Source organism: Platalea leucorodia, assembly GCF_965183815.1.
Source record: "Platalea leucorodia genome assembly, chromosome: Z".
Classification (NCBI taxonomy): Eukaryota; Metazoa; Chordata; class Aves; order Pelecaniformes; family Threskiornithidae; genus Platalea; species Platalea leucorodia.
The window spans coordinates 41,027,331-41,045,823 of NC_138858.1; the positions used below are offsets into that span (position 1 = coordinate 41,027,331).

Sequence of the window (18,493 nt, forward strand, 5' to 3'; positions counted from 1 at the left end):
TAAGGAGGCTGCTTAAGTACCTAGAGTTGCTGTAAACCAAACCAAACCAAACCCAAAAATGTTCTTATGTAAAACACTTACTTCATGAGTTGAAATGGACTTTGTATAAAGTCTACCAGTTACAAAACATGGTTTTAGTTTGTAAAATAAGAACAACCAGGGCTTCACTGGTGTGAATGTGCCTGACTGTATCTCGTCTTAGAATTTACAGTCCTGCAATGGCAAGAGGCAAACTACTCCAGGACTCAGATATCATTGCTGTGAGCCAAGGAGTATTTGTTTGTCTCCAAATGTTCATCCACAGACTCTGAAGGTGTGAAAAGACTCAGCTCCTCTATGTAAAAACTGTCAGCTTCATAAATAGGAAAAGATTTGTTCTTCAAGATGGGAGCATGTACTTCTTCCTGACCAGGAAGAAGAAGTAGTTGGGGCCTCCTTCAAAAATGGGAAGAAGCCTCACGTTGACAGGCCTTGGTCCTCATGAGAGACTTGTATCACACTGATATCTGCTGGAGGAGCAGCACAGAAAGCATGAGTGATCCAGGAGCTTTCTGGAGTGCTTTGATGACAACTTGATGACAGAATTAATCCAGGAGCCAAAGAGCTCCCCTCTTTGCAAAGAGCTCCATTCTGCTGAACCTCATAGTTACAAAAAAGGAAGGACTGGTCAAGGATGTGAAGGTCAGGGTCAACCATGGCTCCAGAGGCCATGAGATGATGGAGTTCAGGATCCCAAAAGGAGGGGGAAAAGCAAAAAGCAAGATCACAACCCTGGACTTCAGGAGCACAGCGTTTGGCCTGTTCAGGGGCCTGCTTGGAAGAATCATATGGGAAATGGTCTTGGAGAGAAGAAAGGTCTAGGAGAGCTGGTTGATTTTCAAAGTGATCCACCCCCAAGATCAAGAATGGTCTGCTCCTGACAAGCTGGAAATCAAGCAGGAGGCCTACACGGATAAACAAGTTGCTCCTGACAACACTCAGACATAAGAAAGAAGTGCACAGGAAGAAGTAGGGTCAGGTGGCCCAGGAGGAATTCAGAGACCCACTCTGAGCATGCAGGGATGGGGTTAGGAAAGATAAAGTCCATTTGGAGTTGAATCTAGTGAAGAAATTGAAGGGTAAAAAGGAAGGCTTTTATGGGTGTATCAGCAAAAAAAGAAGAATAGGAAAAGTGTGGGCCCATTGGTGAATGGGGCAGGGAACCTGGTGACACAGGAGATGGCAAAAACAATGTACTTGGTGCTTTCTTTGCTTTAGTTTTTATTGGTAAGACTTGCTCTCAGGAATCGAAGGCCACAGAGACCAGTGGGAAAGTTCAGAGAAAGGAAGACTTAGCTTAGTGAAGAAGGATCAGGTTAGGTAGCATTTAAACATATTGGACACATTTAAGTCCATGGGCCCTGATGGGATGCACCTGCAAGTGCTGAGGGAGTTGGCTGATACCATTGTGACACTTACCTGGATGCAGTCCTGGGTAACCTACTGACCCTGCTCTGTGCCTGTGTTAAGTGTGCAATACACAGGTGTTTTGTGTGCAACTGTTCATTTAAAAAGTCACGATTTTGAAGAATTGTTTTTTTTTTTTTTTTTCCATTATTGGCTGATCAAATGATCAAATAACTTGACCAGTTGATCAAATAGACATAAGAATTTTTTCTTTAAAGTATTAATCAATCCCTTTCAAATTTTTCTTTTTGCCAGTTCTAATTATATATATTACTTTCATATTGTTCCTGAAATGTGTGCTTAATCATATTCCAAAAGCAGCCATATGATCTAGCAATATTCTATTTGGTTTCATGAAAGTTATCCTAAATGTTTAAAAATACAAGCTAATGTGTGCAATGCTATGCTTGACAAAGGTCTCTTTCCTTCTCTAATCAGAGTTGATTAGTGGCATTTCAAGTAGGGGCAGATGTAAGTTCACTGAGTTGGTCTTTCTAACTTAGATGAACATGGAAAAGCAGCACCAAGGCAGAAGGCTGGGCTCTGAAATTTGTACTAATAACACATTTCCATTTTACATTTCATCGTGGCCAGCCCTCATCATGTGGCATTGTTCAAGCTTGCTTCATAAGAACTGTTAGACAGGCACTGTATTTTAAAGTGGTCTTTGAAAAATTGTAACTTTCAAGGTAATTTTTTCTTGTTATTGAAACGGTGCAAAAGAAAAGCTCTTCATTTGTTGTGTAAAGGATAACTGTAGACAAGAGATATAGCTGTAACTTCATGGTATCTAAATGTTGGTACAAAACGCTGATTTTCCACTCCTCCATGTAAAATTGCTCGGCAGTCTCTTTAGTCAACACCAGAGGAAACCCATCAAATAAGCTTGCTTAATAGTTTCAATTAATGCAGTTAAATTGCACAGAATTTTATGTAGCATCACACTTGCATGGCATGGCATCTGTTCTAGGTTTTAACCCTTATAAGTATTTACACACAATGGCCCTCGAGCCATTGCTATCTGCACAAAAACAATGTATGTCAGTTGTGCTGGTTGATGGGCATATGTTAGGTAATATGTTTAATGAGCCACAAATTAATTTCCATGGAAAACCATTGGATATTAGAGGAATAGATTGTTTAATCAGTTATGCTAAACGTACCATCTAAACTATGAAGAATAAAAGTTGCATAAACATGTTCTAAAATTTGCCTCTAATACCAAACATCTAGCAATGTGTAATCTTTTCACCACTACAAAGTTTATTTACCACTTATGATTATATCTGACTAATAACACAAATTCAAATATGTTTTTGTGGCCTTTGTGATACCTTTCTCTATGTTTTTGATACAGGCTCTTTAGAAAGGATGACCTTTTCATTATAGGTACAGGTGTCTAGTTCAGTCAAGTTAGGTCAGGACAGGACACAGGACTCATGAGATCATCTTGTTGCACATGTATGAAGTACCAGCGTTCTCAAGACTTTTAATTAAAATGCAATATCATTCTCTGGTAAACCAGTCATTCAGCTGCCTTCTGTTATAGATCATGGGAGCTATTATATATATGCACATTGTTGTCATAAAATTTCAGGAGGGATTATTAATGCTGATGGCTCTTGATTAAGGGATTTCATTTCTGCTGCACATTTTCTGCTCCTTCATGGAGAACTGAAAGAAGCTGAAGGCAGACTCAAGTTTGTACTATATTAGTTAAGTCGGAAAGTGTTGAGTAGTGTCACTAAATGATATTTCATTAAATAAAATGTATTACTGGGCTGTAGAAACTAATGTTCTGTAACATGCCAAGAAAAATAAATTCAGTGAATGTTTTATATGTTTTTAATGATGTTTTGGTACAGAACCCTTCCCATGAAAGTAGTATCTTTGCCTCCTTAAGGCTCTTGCAGTACTACTGAATTGCATGAACTGTGACCACAAATATTTATACAAGTAACTAAAATTACATTTGGCTTACACAGAAAATTAGTCCTTGGGTTGCCCTAACACGGCTAGAAAAAAGAGCAAAGGTGCTGCCAAGACCCTCTCGGTTCTTATGTTGAACATCCAGGCTATCATTCCAGATAAGAAGGGAGAGCCATAGTGCTACTATTTCCCACCTGTCAGGAAATGAGGGGGAAGAAAACAGGCCACAAAAGGCCACAGCTGACTAGCTGGGGGCACATGCAGGGTAAACGACCCTCTCACCTGTTAGTTCTGCTTCAGGAGCATCGGCTGCAAAGCTCGTGCCATCCCAGTATCAGCCTAATCTCTGTTATTTTTCTGTGGTCATAAGAGAAGCTTCCAAAGCACAGCTCATGGCTGGGTTGCAGTCCTTGAAGCCTGTGTATGGAGCTTACAGAGGAACTTTGTCTTGCTGCATTTGATGGAGGTATTGAGTTTCACTTTAATCTTGTTGGGTAGCCCTCAGCTAGATACCTCTCCACTGGGGGTCCCCCATGAACAGAGCCCCCAAGGCTCCAGTGTGGGTCTAGAAATAATGAATCCACCCAGTGCCAGGCTGCCCATCAGTGCGTCACCCAAGCGTTGCATTGCTGATGTCAAAAACTTTTTCTCTCAACAGAGAGTTCAAGGGAAGATTCTGTTATGAGCTTGTCTTGCTTTTTTGCTTTCCTGGTTTGCAGTCTAAAGCAGTAGGCTCTGCTCAGAACAATTTTCATAGAGGCTGTAGTTGTTGTTAACAGCACTTGAATTCTTAGCAGCATATTAAACAGTTATTGAAATGATTGTATCTCTCTTCCCTCAAAAGTGTCTTTGCAAGGTAGATAATACATTTATTTGACAACAAAATGCTAGGGAAGTCACTGATACTCATTTTGGAAAATCGCATGAAGTATCTTCTCACTGTTTCCATTTTGTACTTGGAAATTGCCTACTGTGTTAATCTATTATATGAATAATATACTGCACCTCTGAAGTCAAATGCAAAAAGAAAGTACGTGTAACAGAAATGCAATTTTAGTTAACGCTCAGTATAGTGAAAGCAGGCCCTTTTCCCTAGGTAAGAGAGAAAAAAAAGAATAGGTTCCCTGTGCCCAAAGCAGTCCAGATGGAATCCCAGTAGGCAGCATACCAGTGTAAATTAAAGGAATTTTATTTATTTCAGGCAATGCACGCTTCACATTTCTGTTATGTTTCTTTGCTTTCCCAACTATGGCATGCTAATATTCAATTACTAAGTCTTCAGGGATTTTTTTAATTTCCAGTGTGCTTTGTCATAAAGAGCTTCGACATTTTCCTTCTATTAAAAATAGGTTTACTTTATGAGAAGACTGGTTTCAAACCACTGCACAATGCTTTTGTTTTCCTGTATGCTTCAATATAGTTGAAATATTACATATTATGCCAAATAAAATACCTCAGGTAGCAAACTATCTTATCTTGTTACATTCTTTAAAGTAATTTATGTAAGCTGTGCTGTAACAACTTTCTGGAGCTCAAAATATAAATCTAGGTTGTCATGGATACACGCATGAGAAGGCTTTCTTTATAAATATGTTATGAGTCTGACAATTTATTTTTAGTACATAAAAGTAGATTTTTCCAAAAAAAGATGTAGTATGTAACTAGGGTCATTATTGGTTACTCTGATTGCGCTTAAATACAATTTATTTTTCTTCCTGCTCATCATCTCAAAATATTTTTAAACATTGAGGTTTATAGGGATGTCAAAATCGCTGATGAGAGCCCTGGGCTTTTCTCTCACCTGTTTGACCCCTGCTTTGTAACAAGTATGCCTGAAGTGGAATTTGTATATTGCTTACCATCAGTTAGAAAGTTAGGCTTTTTTATCTAGCACAAGGTCCAGCAGTGCTTTCCGGTCTGAAGATATTTCAGCGGGCATTTTTCTCTCCCAGTAGTTAAACTGGATACAGTAATTATAACATGTAGCTGGATAAGCTAAATAATTCATGGCATTTTCAAGTCAGTAGATGCCTTCTGGTATCGTATGTTATATTTTGCTTCCCCTTCTCTGCTACATCAGTAGTGCAAGAGGCAGTGCCCTAATATGTGATTTTCTTTTACTGGTGATTATAAAACAGAAAGTTATAAGCCTGTGATAAAGACTAATAAGCCTGTGATTAAAAAAAAAAAAATTGGAAAATGGATTGCTGAGAATAATTCACCGTAATAAAATAAAAGTATACTAAACAAATGATGCTTTTAACATTTTTGATCTGTAGATTTTTATAGAACACCAGAGGACATGCTAGTTTAGAGTTCTCAAACTGGGTGTGTCTTGATATAAAGTAAAACAAAACAAAGCAAACCCTTAAAGAGGATAAATAGAGGATTTCTGTAGAATAAGCAAAAAATATTAACAATCATTTAGAAAATCACATTTCTTCCAAGAGTACATAAATGTTAATCTCCTGCTTGTTGCATGAACTGTGGTGGAAAACCAGATTGTATTTAGAATTTGTGCAGTTCTCTTCATGGAAACATTATGTTAACTAAAAATTTATGAAAAATTGCACATATGAACATATACTCCCAAGAGCTGACTTGTTTGAAGTTTGTATCAAGCATCAAATAATTTTGAAAAACAGGTATCAAAGATGTTGATGCAAATACTTCTACAGATGTTCATTGTTATTCTCCAGAAGGCTCTTCTCCCAAGAATTTCTAATTTGCTTATGTTTGTCCAGCTTCCATAGTAAGTCTTCAGTTTTTTCTCCTCTGAATTAGCTTAACAGCTGTAGTAAAATGATACAGAAATTATATCCATAGATGCTCTGTTCCATTAAGAATCAGAAAGTCTTTTTTATGAGTCTGAAAAATAATTCATTACTTGTGTCCTAAATACAACAGATACTTTACACATAACACAATAGAGGCATAAAGTCTTGTGCCAACAAACCAGGAAGAATCTGTTTGTTTGCCTTCTGGGAGTAAGGCATAAATCACAAAGCCAAAATTTCTGACCTAGCATATTAAGAAAGTGCTAAAAACTTGAAAGAGAGGGTGAAGTCACACAGTCCTGGAGAGAATCTGTCATTTGTTAAGGCTGCCCGCACCACCATCGTTTGATGAAATAGAACATGGGATTACTACATTAGGAAATTGCTGTCTCTCAAATTTATTTTCAGGTTCTAGTGGTAGAGAAAGGGTCTAAAATACAATATACATGTACTGTCTTTGCTTGTGATTTTAAAATCTTACTAACAAGGATTCATAAGTAGAGGTAGAATTAGTAGAATTGTACAACTCATGGGACTCAAATAACAGAGTGCTTTAAAAATAAATAATACACTATGCCTGTTGGATGTTACAGGACAGTCTACAATGACGACATTAACCTGACAAAGACTTGCTAGGTATGCCAAAAAAGCTCCTCCAGAAAAGCTTTCCAGCAGCTCTATATTGCCGGTGGGATCTCTCCATTTAGTGTTGGTTATGAGTGGCTGGAGTTTTGTAGTAGTGATAGGGGAGCCATGAGCACAGTGCAGTGTTAGAAAATGCATGCTTAAAGGCTATTGCAGAGACCAATTGCATAACTGAGTGACACTTTTAAGAAAAATAATCCTCTTTCCTTTTCTTTTGCTCTGTTTTGCTTATCCTGTGGATTCTGCTGTTGCTATGTCTGAATAGTTATGTGTATTCTCTTTGGAGATGTGGAAAAGCATGGGCAGCTTGTCTCCTTAAATAAATGAGTAGTTAGTCTGTCATGAGTACTACAGTTGTGCTCTACCAAAAAAGATAGATTCTTCTGCAGTGCAGTTTTATATTCCAGTTCCACTCTGCTGTCTAGTTTAAGAGTTTAGAAATGCATGAACAGGGGACTATTGTTGCTACTCACTTAGTACAGGGGTTCACAAAAAAAATATTTTAAAATCCCCCCCAAAAGTAATACAGTTTGGGCAAGCATTTTTGGAGTATGAGTGATGGCTTTTCAAATGGACTGAGTTCATTAATCTATAAACTGTGAAACAGATGTAATGCAATGTAAAAATAACAATAAGGATTCAGTTTCTAATTTCCTAATTTCTGTGGTTTCTTTTGAGCAAGGAACTAAACTATGCTTTATGTCTGAGGAGGAAAAGGGTTTAAATCCTATAACAACAACAACAACAACAAAAGGGATTTAAAAAAAGACAAGCAGAGTTTTTCCTGTATTTCCAAGAAAAAAAATACTGGAAAATGTTTCCTCCTGATCAGCATTTTTTTTCAGTAATTTCCAAGGCATCTACAGTCACAGGGCTTCAGAAACATATCATTTACATGCAATATCAGACTCCAGTAAAAAATTGCCTATAATATAAGACACTATAAGAGAATGTCATGTTTAATGGTGGTATATGTGCTTGACAGGTTTGAGTATTCTGTCAGAGCTAGAAGGATTTTTAGTAAGTCAGTGCAGACCATTTTTCTAATTTTTACAGGCATCTGCCTTGGTGCTGTCAAACAGCATCCCCAGGAAGTGGTTAGGCAAGTGCAAGCTGAGACTACGGGTTATTTGATACAATTGATGCTCTTTTTACTGTTGCCCTCATCTGGCACTTTTTGTGTCACCCATCTGTTGTGTCTGGACAGGAAAATAGATTATTGTCTCTGAAGGGCATTAACTACTTTTCCTACAGCTTTGATTGGTGATCAGTCTAAAAGACCCCAAACTTTGATTTTGTCCCCTATGTGCCACTGAATGCAAATAGATAATAAATGCAACAGACACTATAGAAAACACCTGTGTCGCACCATCCAGAGTTTGTCGCTGTCCAGATGTGCTTATAATTGTCCCAGTGAAAATGTAGGTGTAAAATTGCAGGTGTTTGTGAGCCCAGGATACATCAAGAATGTATGCGGACTTCGTATGTGACTTTAAAAATAAATCAAAACAAAACCTGTGAAGTGCTAAAAATAGACTTGATTAAGGTGGGCAGTTTGAAAGTGTATTTTAAAGTAGACCACAGGAGTCATTTATATGTATTTGAAAAGTGTGGTTTTGAATAATACTTTTTGTTGCACAACTTGGTCCAGTTTTTGCTATTCCCCTTTTGTTCAATTTCATGAAGATCCCAATCTTACACTTTTCCTTGTGTTATTCTTTAAAAGAAAAACACAAATTGCTCAGGGGATGCAGAGGATCAGCAGCTCTGTAAGTCACCTTCCCATTGCCTGGTAGAAGACATTACTGCTCAAAATGTGTGAGGAAAAAATACTTACAACTCTTGTGTGAGCTTTATTTTCCAGTAAGTCTGAAACTTCTGTGAAGGATTTCCTAATAAAAGTTCAAGTATACAGTTAGTTAATTTGTAGCACCTGTGTAATAAGCATAATTTTAGCTCTTTACCAAGGACTTTTTGCTGTTAGTTGCTAGCACTACACCTGTTTGTGTTAAATTGATTTGACAATCTTCCTGCAACTACTTCTGTGGTGCTGCATGCTGTGTCTATCTGTTCTGGGCCGTCAGTCACTGGGGTGTTTCCTTGCGAGCGTGAGGGCCCCCCAGTGTGGTCTTCTTAGTTTTGGTGACTGAACCATTCACTGGCAGACATCCTTCACCATAAGCAATTGGTAGCCAGATTAGCTCCTCAAACTGATATGGATACTGGTACACAGCTAACTGAGCAGCTGGGGAAAGTACTAAAGGCAGCGCAGGATTGGCTGTCTGCACTGATGCATGCTGAAGATGATAAAAAATTGGTGGAAGGGAATTCTCAGGAAAGCAGAGAGGTGGATAATGAAACACCAAATGTGCTCAGCCCTGCAAGTCTGACCCAAGTGGTTGCAGGAGGCTTGATCATCAGAGATGGTGTCTGCTCTAGGGTAAAGCCTTTGCCTTTGGGAGGAGGGTAAAACTGGTGTGGGGGATGCACGCAGATACGCAGTACATGTGGAAAATATCGTTTGGTTATCTTGGTTCTTTATAACCCCATAGCAGAAGGCAGTAGAGATTTTTGTAATTCTTTGCCACTTTCAAAGGATACTACTAAATTACTTTCCAGTTTCAGAGGACTGTGACCTGAGGTGAGAAAGATGCTCTTGTTGCATATTGCATCTGTCTGTGGCAGATGAAGAGAAGGGCCCTATTGCAAGACAGCTGCTGTGTAGGGTCTTTGTTGAAATGCTTAACAGTCAGGGTGATTTGCTCCATTTCATGAAGTTTCATATTTTTTCTGCATTTTATTTACCAAGATAATCAAGACTAGAAAATATTTCCCATTTATCTATAGGAAAATATCGCACCAACATAACTCAGTAAAGTTGATATCTGAGCTGGAAATGATAGTGAAAATGAGGCTACAGGTTGAAAATGAGGCTACAGGTTGAAAATGAGGCTACAGGTCAAAACTGAGAAAGCATTAACACAAGGTTAAACAGTGCAGATAGGAACATGATGGCTAAGATGGAGAGAAACTTTTAGCATAAACAGAAATCTGAATGTCTGAGCAGCCTGATTTCTGTTGTATGCTGTAGAGGTTACAGAACTAACAGCTTGCCTACACTTGAAAGTCAATTTAAATTAAGATAGATTGTAATTTAAAATGCAGTATTTGTTTCTAAGTAACAATCATCCATGGACATTTATAGTCCCAAAATAAAAGTGTTATTTGCCTGTGTGTTTTAATCCCTTTCAAAGAAAAACTCTAAAAGGCTGCAAACTGTGATTAAAGAGGAATGTGTGGTGAAATACACCATTCAAGGATACAGCTTGATACAGCTTCTATAGTTAAGGGTAGGCAGATTTACAAGTACCCAGAGAGTAACTGAAGGTAAAATGGTGCAAATTATCAAGACTTTCTGCCAGTAGCTGTAGAAGTGAAACTACAAATAATGGTGAAGGCTGCTTGTGACGTATCTGCTCAAACTTCCATTTTCTGTGTGTATAGTATGACTTTGAGCCTGCACCTCCACTTATTTTGGAACTAGGAACTAGGAACAATCTAACAGGGTCTCTAGGAAAGTACCTCTGGAAAGGGAGCATTGGGTGTGTCTGTACTGCTCAGGTCACCGGCTGTCTCACAAGTCCACGTCTGTTGGTTCTCTGCAGTGGCTGTGTGCTGTGGTACCCTGAGATCTCTTGTGGTAGCCCAGCTAGGTGCTTTCCCAGGCAAAAGCCAGATGCAGATCAGTTAAAGGTGACCTCAAGGTGGTCGTGAGTAGGTGTATAAAATAATTTATTCATATTTGATATTCATCACACACCTAGAAAACTTAAGATAACAGAAAGAATATCCTTTATTCTGGCTTTTCAGTCAGTTGCCCAAAGCCATAGTTTATAGCTACATACAATACCATTTATGTATGTGCTTGAAACAGTCTACAGAATTGCCTGCATCTAGGACAAATTATTTAATTAACATTTCATAACTATATAGACATTACATTAATATGTGTGTCTGTGTCTGGGGGAGAGGGAGTAATGGATATGAGCATGTGGCAGAAGACCTGTGAAAAAGCTACCTCAGGCATACTGTGAATAGAAAGATGCGAGACGAGTAGAGCTAGGCTGCAGCCGCACAGAAGAGGTTGCTTTCTACCATGCTCACCAATACATCTTTCTGGTTTCCTTTCTTCTTTTCATTTGCACAGTGTCTCTTATTTCATACAGGAATTGTTAACTAGGCAGGATAGGAGAGCAGTGGCTCGGTTTGTAGTCTGTAATACCTTTTTGTTAAATGCTTGCTCTCAAGTTGAAAATGTTGGACATTACTGGTGTCCTGAGAGTGGTCTGGATGTTAATGGGCTTCTCAGCAATTTTTCATTCTGTAGCATTCCCAAAGGTGTTAAAGTTTACTGTATCAGAGCTTTCTAAGTGTAGTAGTATTATCACATTAGATGGCAGGAATCTACAAAGAGGTCCTCTTAAAAATGCTTTCCATGAACAGTAGGTTTAAGAAGAATAGTAATCTCTCTGTGTTGCAGGAAGCAATGGAATTTGTCTTCTATTCGCTATGCCTTCTTGTGGTACCAAAGCTGCTCCTTGGCAAGAGACAAAGAACTAGATGTGAATACTGATGGTGCAGTGAGCATGCTTCAGGGACGAAGTGTTTTAATATGAAAGTGGCAGCTCTGTCTTTTAGCTCTAGCAAAGTAGGAACTTAAATCCTAGTGGGATTGCTATATCTTTGCATCTCCTAATGGGCCTCAGATTGCAGAAGAGCTGAGCTGAGCACTTGCTTTTTCCAACAGGGCAGAATAAGAGATTCAAACTCTGACTTTTTCACTGAAGTGATAAAAAGCTCCACAGAACAAACAAAAAACATCTCCCTAATCTTTCAGTATATTTTGTAACCATTGTTGTCAACATGTCTGAAAAAAAGCTTTTCAGAATTTGCTTCTTTGCTTCCTAACCCTTTACCATTTATGCTTACCAAAAATTGGTGGAGGCTGCTGCCAAGACAAAGAAATCTCCTGTCTTCACTTTTCTCAAATTTATACTCCAGAGCGTCAAAATCACTGCAGTATTGCTTATAGGTAAGAGACATGCATTAAAGTTAAAATTAATTAAAATGTAGGCCAAGCAGGGATTAAATGATCTATCTAAAGGCACCCAAGGACTTTGTGGTGGAAGTGAAACTCCTATGTCATGGTAATGTCCTGCCAGCCAAGCTTCCTTGCTGCCACTGACAGAAGTTAGTATTCTTGCACTCACTTTCTGCAAATACAAATGACTAGGCAAGGCACAAGGCCATGGAAAACAGGTCTGTGAAAGAAGGCTGGTGTGTATTAAACACTGCAGCACATAACAGCTCTTGTCCCTAAGGTACTGTTTGCAGAAGAAGGCAATGATAGAGCTCATCTCAAAGACAGGAAGCTCTGTGGAAGCGAGAAGACACACTGGGCTCACTATTTTTAGTTTATTAAAGCTATCTGTTGTGTTTCTTTATTGTCTTCAGCTCTCTAGCCTCCTCAGAGATTTGTTACTCTACTCATTGAAAAGAAGGGCAGTATGCTATGATTCCTCTGTCTTCTTTGTCCATAGCACGTAGGCTGAACATTTTGGGTTATGGCAGATGCCTAATGCAAAACAGATGTGAAAGGGTCAGGGTAATGATAAGTCTGGTACCTTCGCAAGAAACTCCTTCCTGATCTTCAAAGGTTAAGAACAGTTATCATCATGGCTTGTGGGGTGGGGGACAGGGGAAAGGCATGGTCTTGGGAGTGTTGGGAGTCCTTGTTTCTGATTTGTTTGAATCTTTTACATTCTTTTTACTGTCAACCCCAAAAGCTTAATCATTGGATATTACTCCCTTTATAACAGACCTAAGTTATCATGCTGCGCTCATTTTAAGATGCATGCTATTTAAAGTCAGGATTATTTTTTTCTGCCTACTTAATTTTGCCTCTTTAATGGGGCCTTAGAAAAATAGTTTCAGAAAATCATATTTACTTACTCGTGTTCCATTTCACTATCAGCAGCAAGATTTTTTGCCTCCTTTTATAAAACAAATACATTCAGAGCTCAAGCAAGAAGGCATTTAAATATGCATAATTTAAACTAGCTGCCCAGTCACAACCAGAAATTCATCTGCACAGACTTTGTCACAAGGGAATGGCTCCTGGTGTTCTACCTGTTCCATTCCACTGACAACCCAGAGTTTGGTCTCCTCACCTTTGAAGTTTTTTATAATTTTGCCCTGTACGGTGGGGTGGAACAGGTGAGAGGCTCTTCACAGCCTTGCACTGTGTTCTGGAACATTATATTCTGGGCAGAAGAATTTTTTATCCAACACTGAAGTTGAATAAGAACATTCATACAATTCTTGTGGGGGTAGAGTGAGGAGGAGCTGGCTGGTATGCATACGTTCAAAAGAAGCATGAAGGTACTGGGCTTCCACCTCTATGCAGATGGGCTCCTTCTACATGAGCCCCAATAGATAGGCTTTGGAGAATATTGAATTATGTACAAGGGTAAGACTTCCTTTGGAGAGGAAGACTGGGTTGTAACCACCAATCCTTATCCTGCTCTACTGGGATAACTTCACTGTTTTTAGGATTAAAGGACATGAAAATGGCAAATCAATGAAATCTAGCCAAGTAAATTGAATGTGTATTTTCTAACCTGAGTTACAAGAGATTTAAACTTGACTGAGAAGTTGCTGTTTTTTTTCATAATCTAAGTAAAACCTGATCATTACTGGCAAAATTAAAAATTCATACTGCTTTATGGGATGTTTGCTTTTGCACTTTCTAACTCTTCCCACATGTAATCTTCATCCCCTCCAAAAAACAGTGGGAAAAAGGTATTTCTCCTTTAGCTGGAGAGCTGGCATTAAGAATATCTTCATTAGCTGGGAAAGCCAGTTACTGCCCCCGATGGAAACATGTTTTGCTCTGCTTGAATTGCCCCAGCACTATTACTTCATCTGTTTGCATGTCTTCAAAATAATTATTGTGCACATAGATTAATATTAAAATGAGCTGAATTCTGAACTTGGTTTGTTCTCTTTTTTTTTTTTTTTTCCAGAATGTGCATATTAACACTCATACTCTTACAGTACAGCTTCTAACTGCTGCTACTGGCTGCTAGCGCACCAATACTATGCCAGATCAATGAAACCATGCTTTCTAGGTCCATTGTATCAGTAAATCAAGAGTGAATTAATTTTTTCCCCTCTCAGTCTTTGCTGTCTCAGCGTTGGCCCCTCCCCTCATGCCGGTTTCCCACTCCTCGCAATGCTTTGGGAAAGAAAGTGCAAGTACCCCTCCGCTTGCTTTATTTAAATTATCTCCTTTCTGCCCTGCTTTTCGCCCAGGGAAGCGGAGGAGCGAGGCGGATGGCTCGGCTTGCCTGGGAGAGGCTAACCTGTCTGCTCTCTGAGGAGGGCAGGAGGGAGAGAGCAGGAGCAGGAGCAGCAGCTCTCACTGCAGCTTTTTTTTTTATGCGGGCTGCCCCTTTCCGCTCAACCAGTGCAGCCTGCCCTGAGCAGCGGGCTGATCGCCTCCATTCAGCCACGCTTGGTATGCATGAGCGCTGCTGCTCCCACGCAGGAGGTTGCTTTCTTAAGGAGGCTCGGTGGCTACAGCCGCTCCGCTCGCCCAGCCCAGCCCAGCCCAGCCCGGCCCTCTGCCCGCGCCGGGCGAGCCGAGCCCAGCCGAGCCCGGCCCAGCCCAGCCCAGCCCAGCCCAGCCCAGCCCAGCCCAGCCCGGCCCTGCCCTGCGGCACGGCGGGCGCGGGCGGGATGCGCCTGGGATGCCCGCGCCCCGGCGGGCGGTCTCGGCGGTAGGCGCTGTCAGGTCTGCGGCTGATCTGTCTCCCGGTGGGATTTGTGGAGGGTCATGAATCAGACCGATGCTCCGCGGCCACTCAACTGGACCATCCGGAAGCTGTGCCATGCCGCCTTCCTCCCCTCCGTCAGACTTCTTAAGGTACGGTGACAGCCCGCTTTGAGAACCGGTGTCTGCCGCTCAGCATCTGTCCGGAGGGCTACAGACGCCGCTGCTGGAAAGTTAATTCGGAAATGGTCCCAACTTTACTGTTAATTAGCTTCCCTGATACCTTTAAAACCCCTTGCGAGTACCTGAAGATACCGAAATGGTGTGTCTTGTACTCCAGTTCGGCGTGGTTACCTGACGAGAAGGGTCGGGGTGGGGGGGGTGGGGGGGGTGGGGAGTGGTAAAAAGGGAGTAAGGGATGGTGGATATTATCTGTGCTTCAGTTTGCCTTGTCTTAAAAAAATCAAGCCGTGAACTTCCAGGGATGAAGAAGGAGCCTGTTTCTAAGGTGTGTTCCTTTGTGAGCAGTCCTCTGCTATCTGTTCTTTGGGGTCATCTAGTCCCTAGGAAATACCCAAAGGTCCAGTACTACTGAGACCAACTTGTAAGTGCAACAGTATGCGAGTGGACAAAAATTATCTTGGTTTGTTGAAAGCTGTACGTAGGAACAGGGTCAGTGAAAGACTGGCAGTGCAGACAGCATCAGTGAAACTTTCTGATGATGATTTTTTGTTTCTTTGTTTAAACCAAGTGGCACTGTTTTGAAGGTGCTTTTGAAGGTTTTTGAGTGTGCTTTCCTAGGAGATAATTATTAATTATTTGGGGTTATAGACAGTGGTGGGCTCTTAATCTTAGCACAGAAAGTACCACTACTACTGCATGTCCCACTGAAGCCGTTTTAGAGGCATTTGTAACTGGAAAACAAAAGATCTTGAATCAACTTTTTGGTGAAAAAAAGGTTACATTAAACTGAAAAGTCGTCTTTGTTCTTGGAACTTCTTAATTAATTGGATTATACGATGAAAATTTAAACAATATAGTCAGGTCCCTATAGGCTTCTGCACCTGTAATATGTTTTATAAAATGTTGGATTCATGACACTAATTGTCTCAGTTCATCTTAGTACTTGATAGTTTGGCTTTGAAATTAATATGCAGCCAGCTAAAACATGGCTACTCTAACAGTGTCTTAGAAGGTAATGTTTGATACAACCATCTGATTTTGTGTGGGTAGCTTTGAAATTAGGTCAGTCCTTACTAATGCAACGTATTTGAACAGTAGTGTACTGTGTGATAGCGCACTTAGCAGACATATATTGCACATACAGTTATTGTATATGTGATGCACAAGTGACCATACTGTGTATGATAACAGGTATTTGTCACATCCTGACAAGAAGGGGCTACCCTAGGAAAATATTTCTGTTTCCAAACCAGATGTATGGCTGCTGGGAGGTACATTGTGAGCAGCTCCAAAGAACAGAACAAAGATAAAACTTAGATTGCTGAAAAATAAAAATATAACTAATACAGAAAAATCAGAAAGTGGTGCTGATTCTCTTGCAAAGGCTTCCCCCCACCTCCGCCCCAGAAGCACACATTAGAATATCCATACTCTACAAGTCAGATACATTCAGGAAAACGTAATTTCCCTGAGGTGTGAGAACTCAGATGTGGGGAATTTTATTATCATTCTCAATATCAGGGAAAAAAAAGTCTGCAATATTTTTTTGGCAGACAAATGTTGCCCCCTGTGTATGGTTTCCCTTCATTGCACTTTAAGGGTGAACGTTGCAATTAATTATTAAAAGAGCCGACTAAAAATTATTTTCTGAAGCTACAGCTATAACCTTTCAGGGCCAGACAGGGAGTAGACCCAGCAGAGTTAACAAGAGCAGGGCAAATAACCAGAGATAAGCAACCTCTGCATGGAGGGGTGTGTGAGGTGTGGCAGAGACCACAGCAAAGGAGGAGGGACTCAAGCACCTTCCTGAGCTGATGAGCAGAGCTGGTTGATTGGAGGGGGAAATGCATGTATCAGCATTTTCAAGGCTCCCAATCAGCTTAAAATTTTGCTTCCAATGTGTACTTCGAATCTGTGTCTTTTACTATTTAACGCGTTCAAAGCAAGTGATGCACATTAGACCAGGGCCCCATTGTCCTAATTCCCCAAAAGATACAATAGCCAACCTGAAGGAATTCTCCTGTCATGAAGAGCTATTAAGGAGAGAGTGTGATAACAGCAGCATTAAATTACCAGATGAGTAATATTAGTATTTTTCTGCTTTTCCTCATGGAATTTGAAAATTTTTATGTATACAAATTCACTCATCAGAAGGGTGTCTGTATTCTTTTCTCTCTTGTGTCTTTCTCCAAAAAATAAAGAAACTCTTTTTTTTTTTTTTTTTTAATATGAAAGGTGCTCCTGTAAATCCACAAACATTGGGAAGGCATGTGCAATAATCTAAGCTAATTTTTTAATTGCCCAGTTTCCAAATGGATTAAGTGGTCTTAAGAGCTAATGCAACATTGTTTCTCAGTAGACATCCAGTAGACCCTTTTTTATACAGCCTTTCTCTGCAGAGAATGCCCTCAATAACAGAATAAACTTTGCAAAAGCTGATATGTAATGGCACATTTTTGTTATTATCTGCTTTATCTATGGTTGCCAAACTCTATTTCAATGTACATTGTAAATTTATTAAGAGCAAGAGAATATAAAATATTGTTGTGTTTTTGTCATTTCCATGCTTTATTTTAGTCTGCCAGAACAAGACTACTAAATGACATCATTAAGTTCAAGGATACACCTTTGCCTGAACTTTAAGAATGAGAGATAGCAGAGATTTTCTGTTTTACACATGAAAAAATCACTGTGGCATGACCTGGACCTTGGTAATAAACAGCACAAACTTTTCAATTAATTCCATGTCTTCTCAATGAGAAGTTTAAAGTTCTTATCCTGTTGATAAAATTTTAAGTGTAGCATCAGTGCTTTCACACTGATGGATCTAAATAAACACTGGAAGCTGGGACTTGCATGGAGGCCTCTCACTTGGTATTACTAACTAGCAAATCTATAGGATCATCTTGAAATGACTGGTTTTAGATAAATAATAAAAGGTGTTGTCATGGTTTAACCCCAGCCGGCAACTAAGCACCACACAGCCGCTCACTCACTCCCCCCACAGCGGGATGGGGGAGAGAACTGGAAGGGTAAAAGTGAGAAAACTCCTGGGTTGAGATAAAGACAGTTTAATAGGGAAAGCAAAAGCTGCACACACAAGCAAAGCAAAACAAGGAATTCATTCCCTACTTCCCACGGGCAGGCAGGTGTTCAGCCATCTCCAGGAAAGCAGGGCTCCATCACGCGTAAAGGTTACTTGGGAAGACAAATGCCATCACTCCCAACATCCCCCCTTTCCTTCTTCTCTCCTCAGCTTTATATGCTGAGCATGCCACCATATTTGGTCGGTTGGGGTCAGCTGTCCCAGCTGTGTCCCCTCCCAACTTCTTGTACACCCCCAGCCTACTCGCTGGTGGGGTGGGGTGAGAAGCAGAAAAGGCCTTGAGTCTCTGTAAGCATCGGTCAGGAATAACAACAGCATCCCTATGTTATCAATGCTGTTTCCAGCACAAATCCAAAACATAGCCCCATGCTGGCTTCTGTGAAGAAAATTAACTCTATCCCAGCCCAAAGCAGAACAGGTATTATTCAACAGGTAGGCTATGCTCTTATTCCATTCTGTTGAAATAGTGTGCAGTGCTCAGTTGCCTGAACTGACATTTGATATGGCTCTGGCCACAGTGGCCTCATTTGATTTAGATAAACTACGATCATTTGCAGATGCTGTCCAGCTTTG

The 18,493-nt window shown here is 40.2% G+C and overlaps 1 protein-coding gene across 2 annotated transcripts in view; it reads left to right on the plus strand.

Moving 5' to 3' along the window:
• TRPM3 (transient receptor potential cation channel subfamily M member 3) overlaps nucleotides 1–18,493 on the plus strand; it is a gene marked incomplete at both ends in the record, with an annotated part of 429,209 nt that overhangs the window by 129,334 nt on the left and 281,382 nt on the right. The window contains one exon of one of the 2 annotated variants that reach the window (XM_082335730.1): nucleotides 14,695–14,784. The exons of the other annotated variant lie outside the window; for it this stretch is intronic. Within the exon in view, the coding sequence (XP_082191856.1) occupies nucleotides 14,695–14,784 (90 nt within the window). Of the gene's footprint in view, nucleotides 1–14,694; nucleotides 14,785–18,493 lie in introns of those variants that run through there. 2 annotated transcript variants of the gene reach the window in all.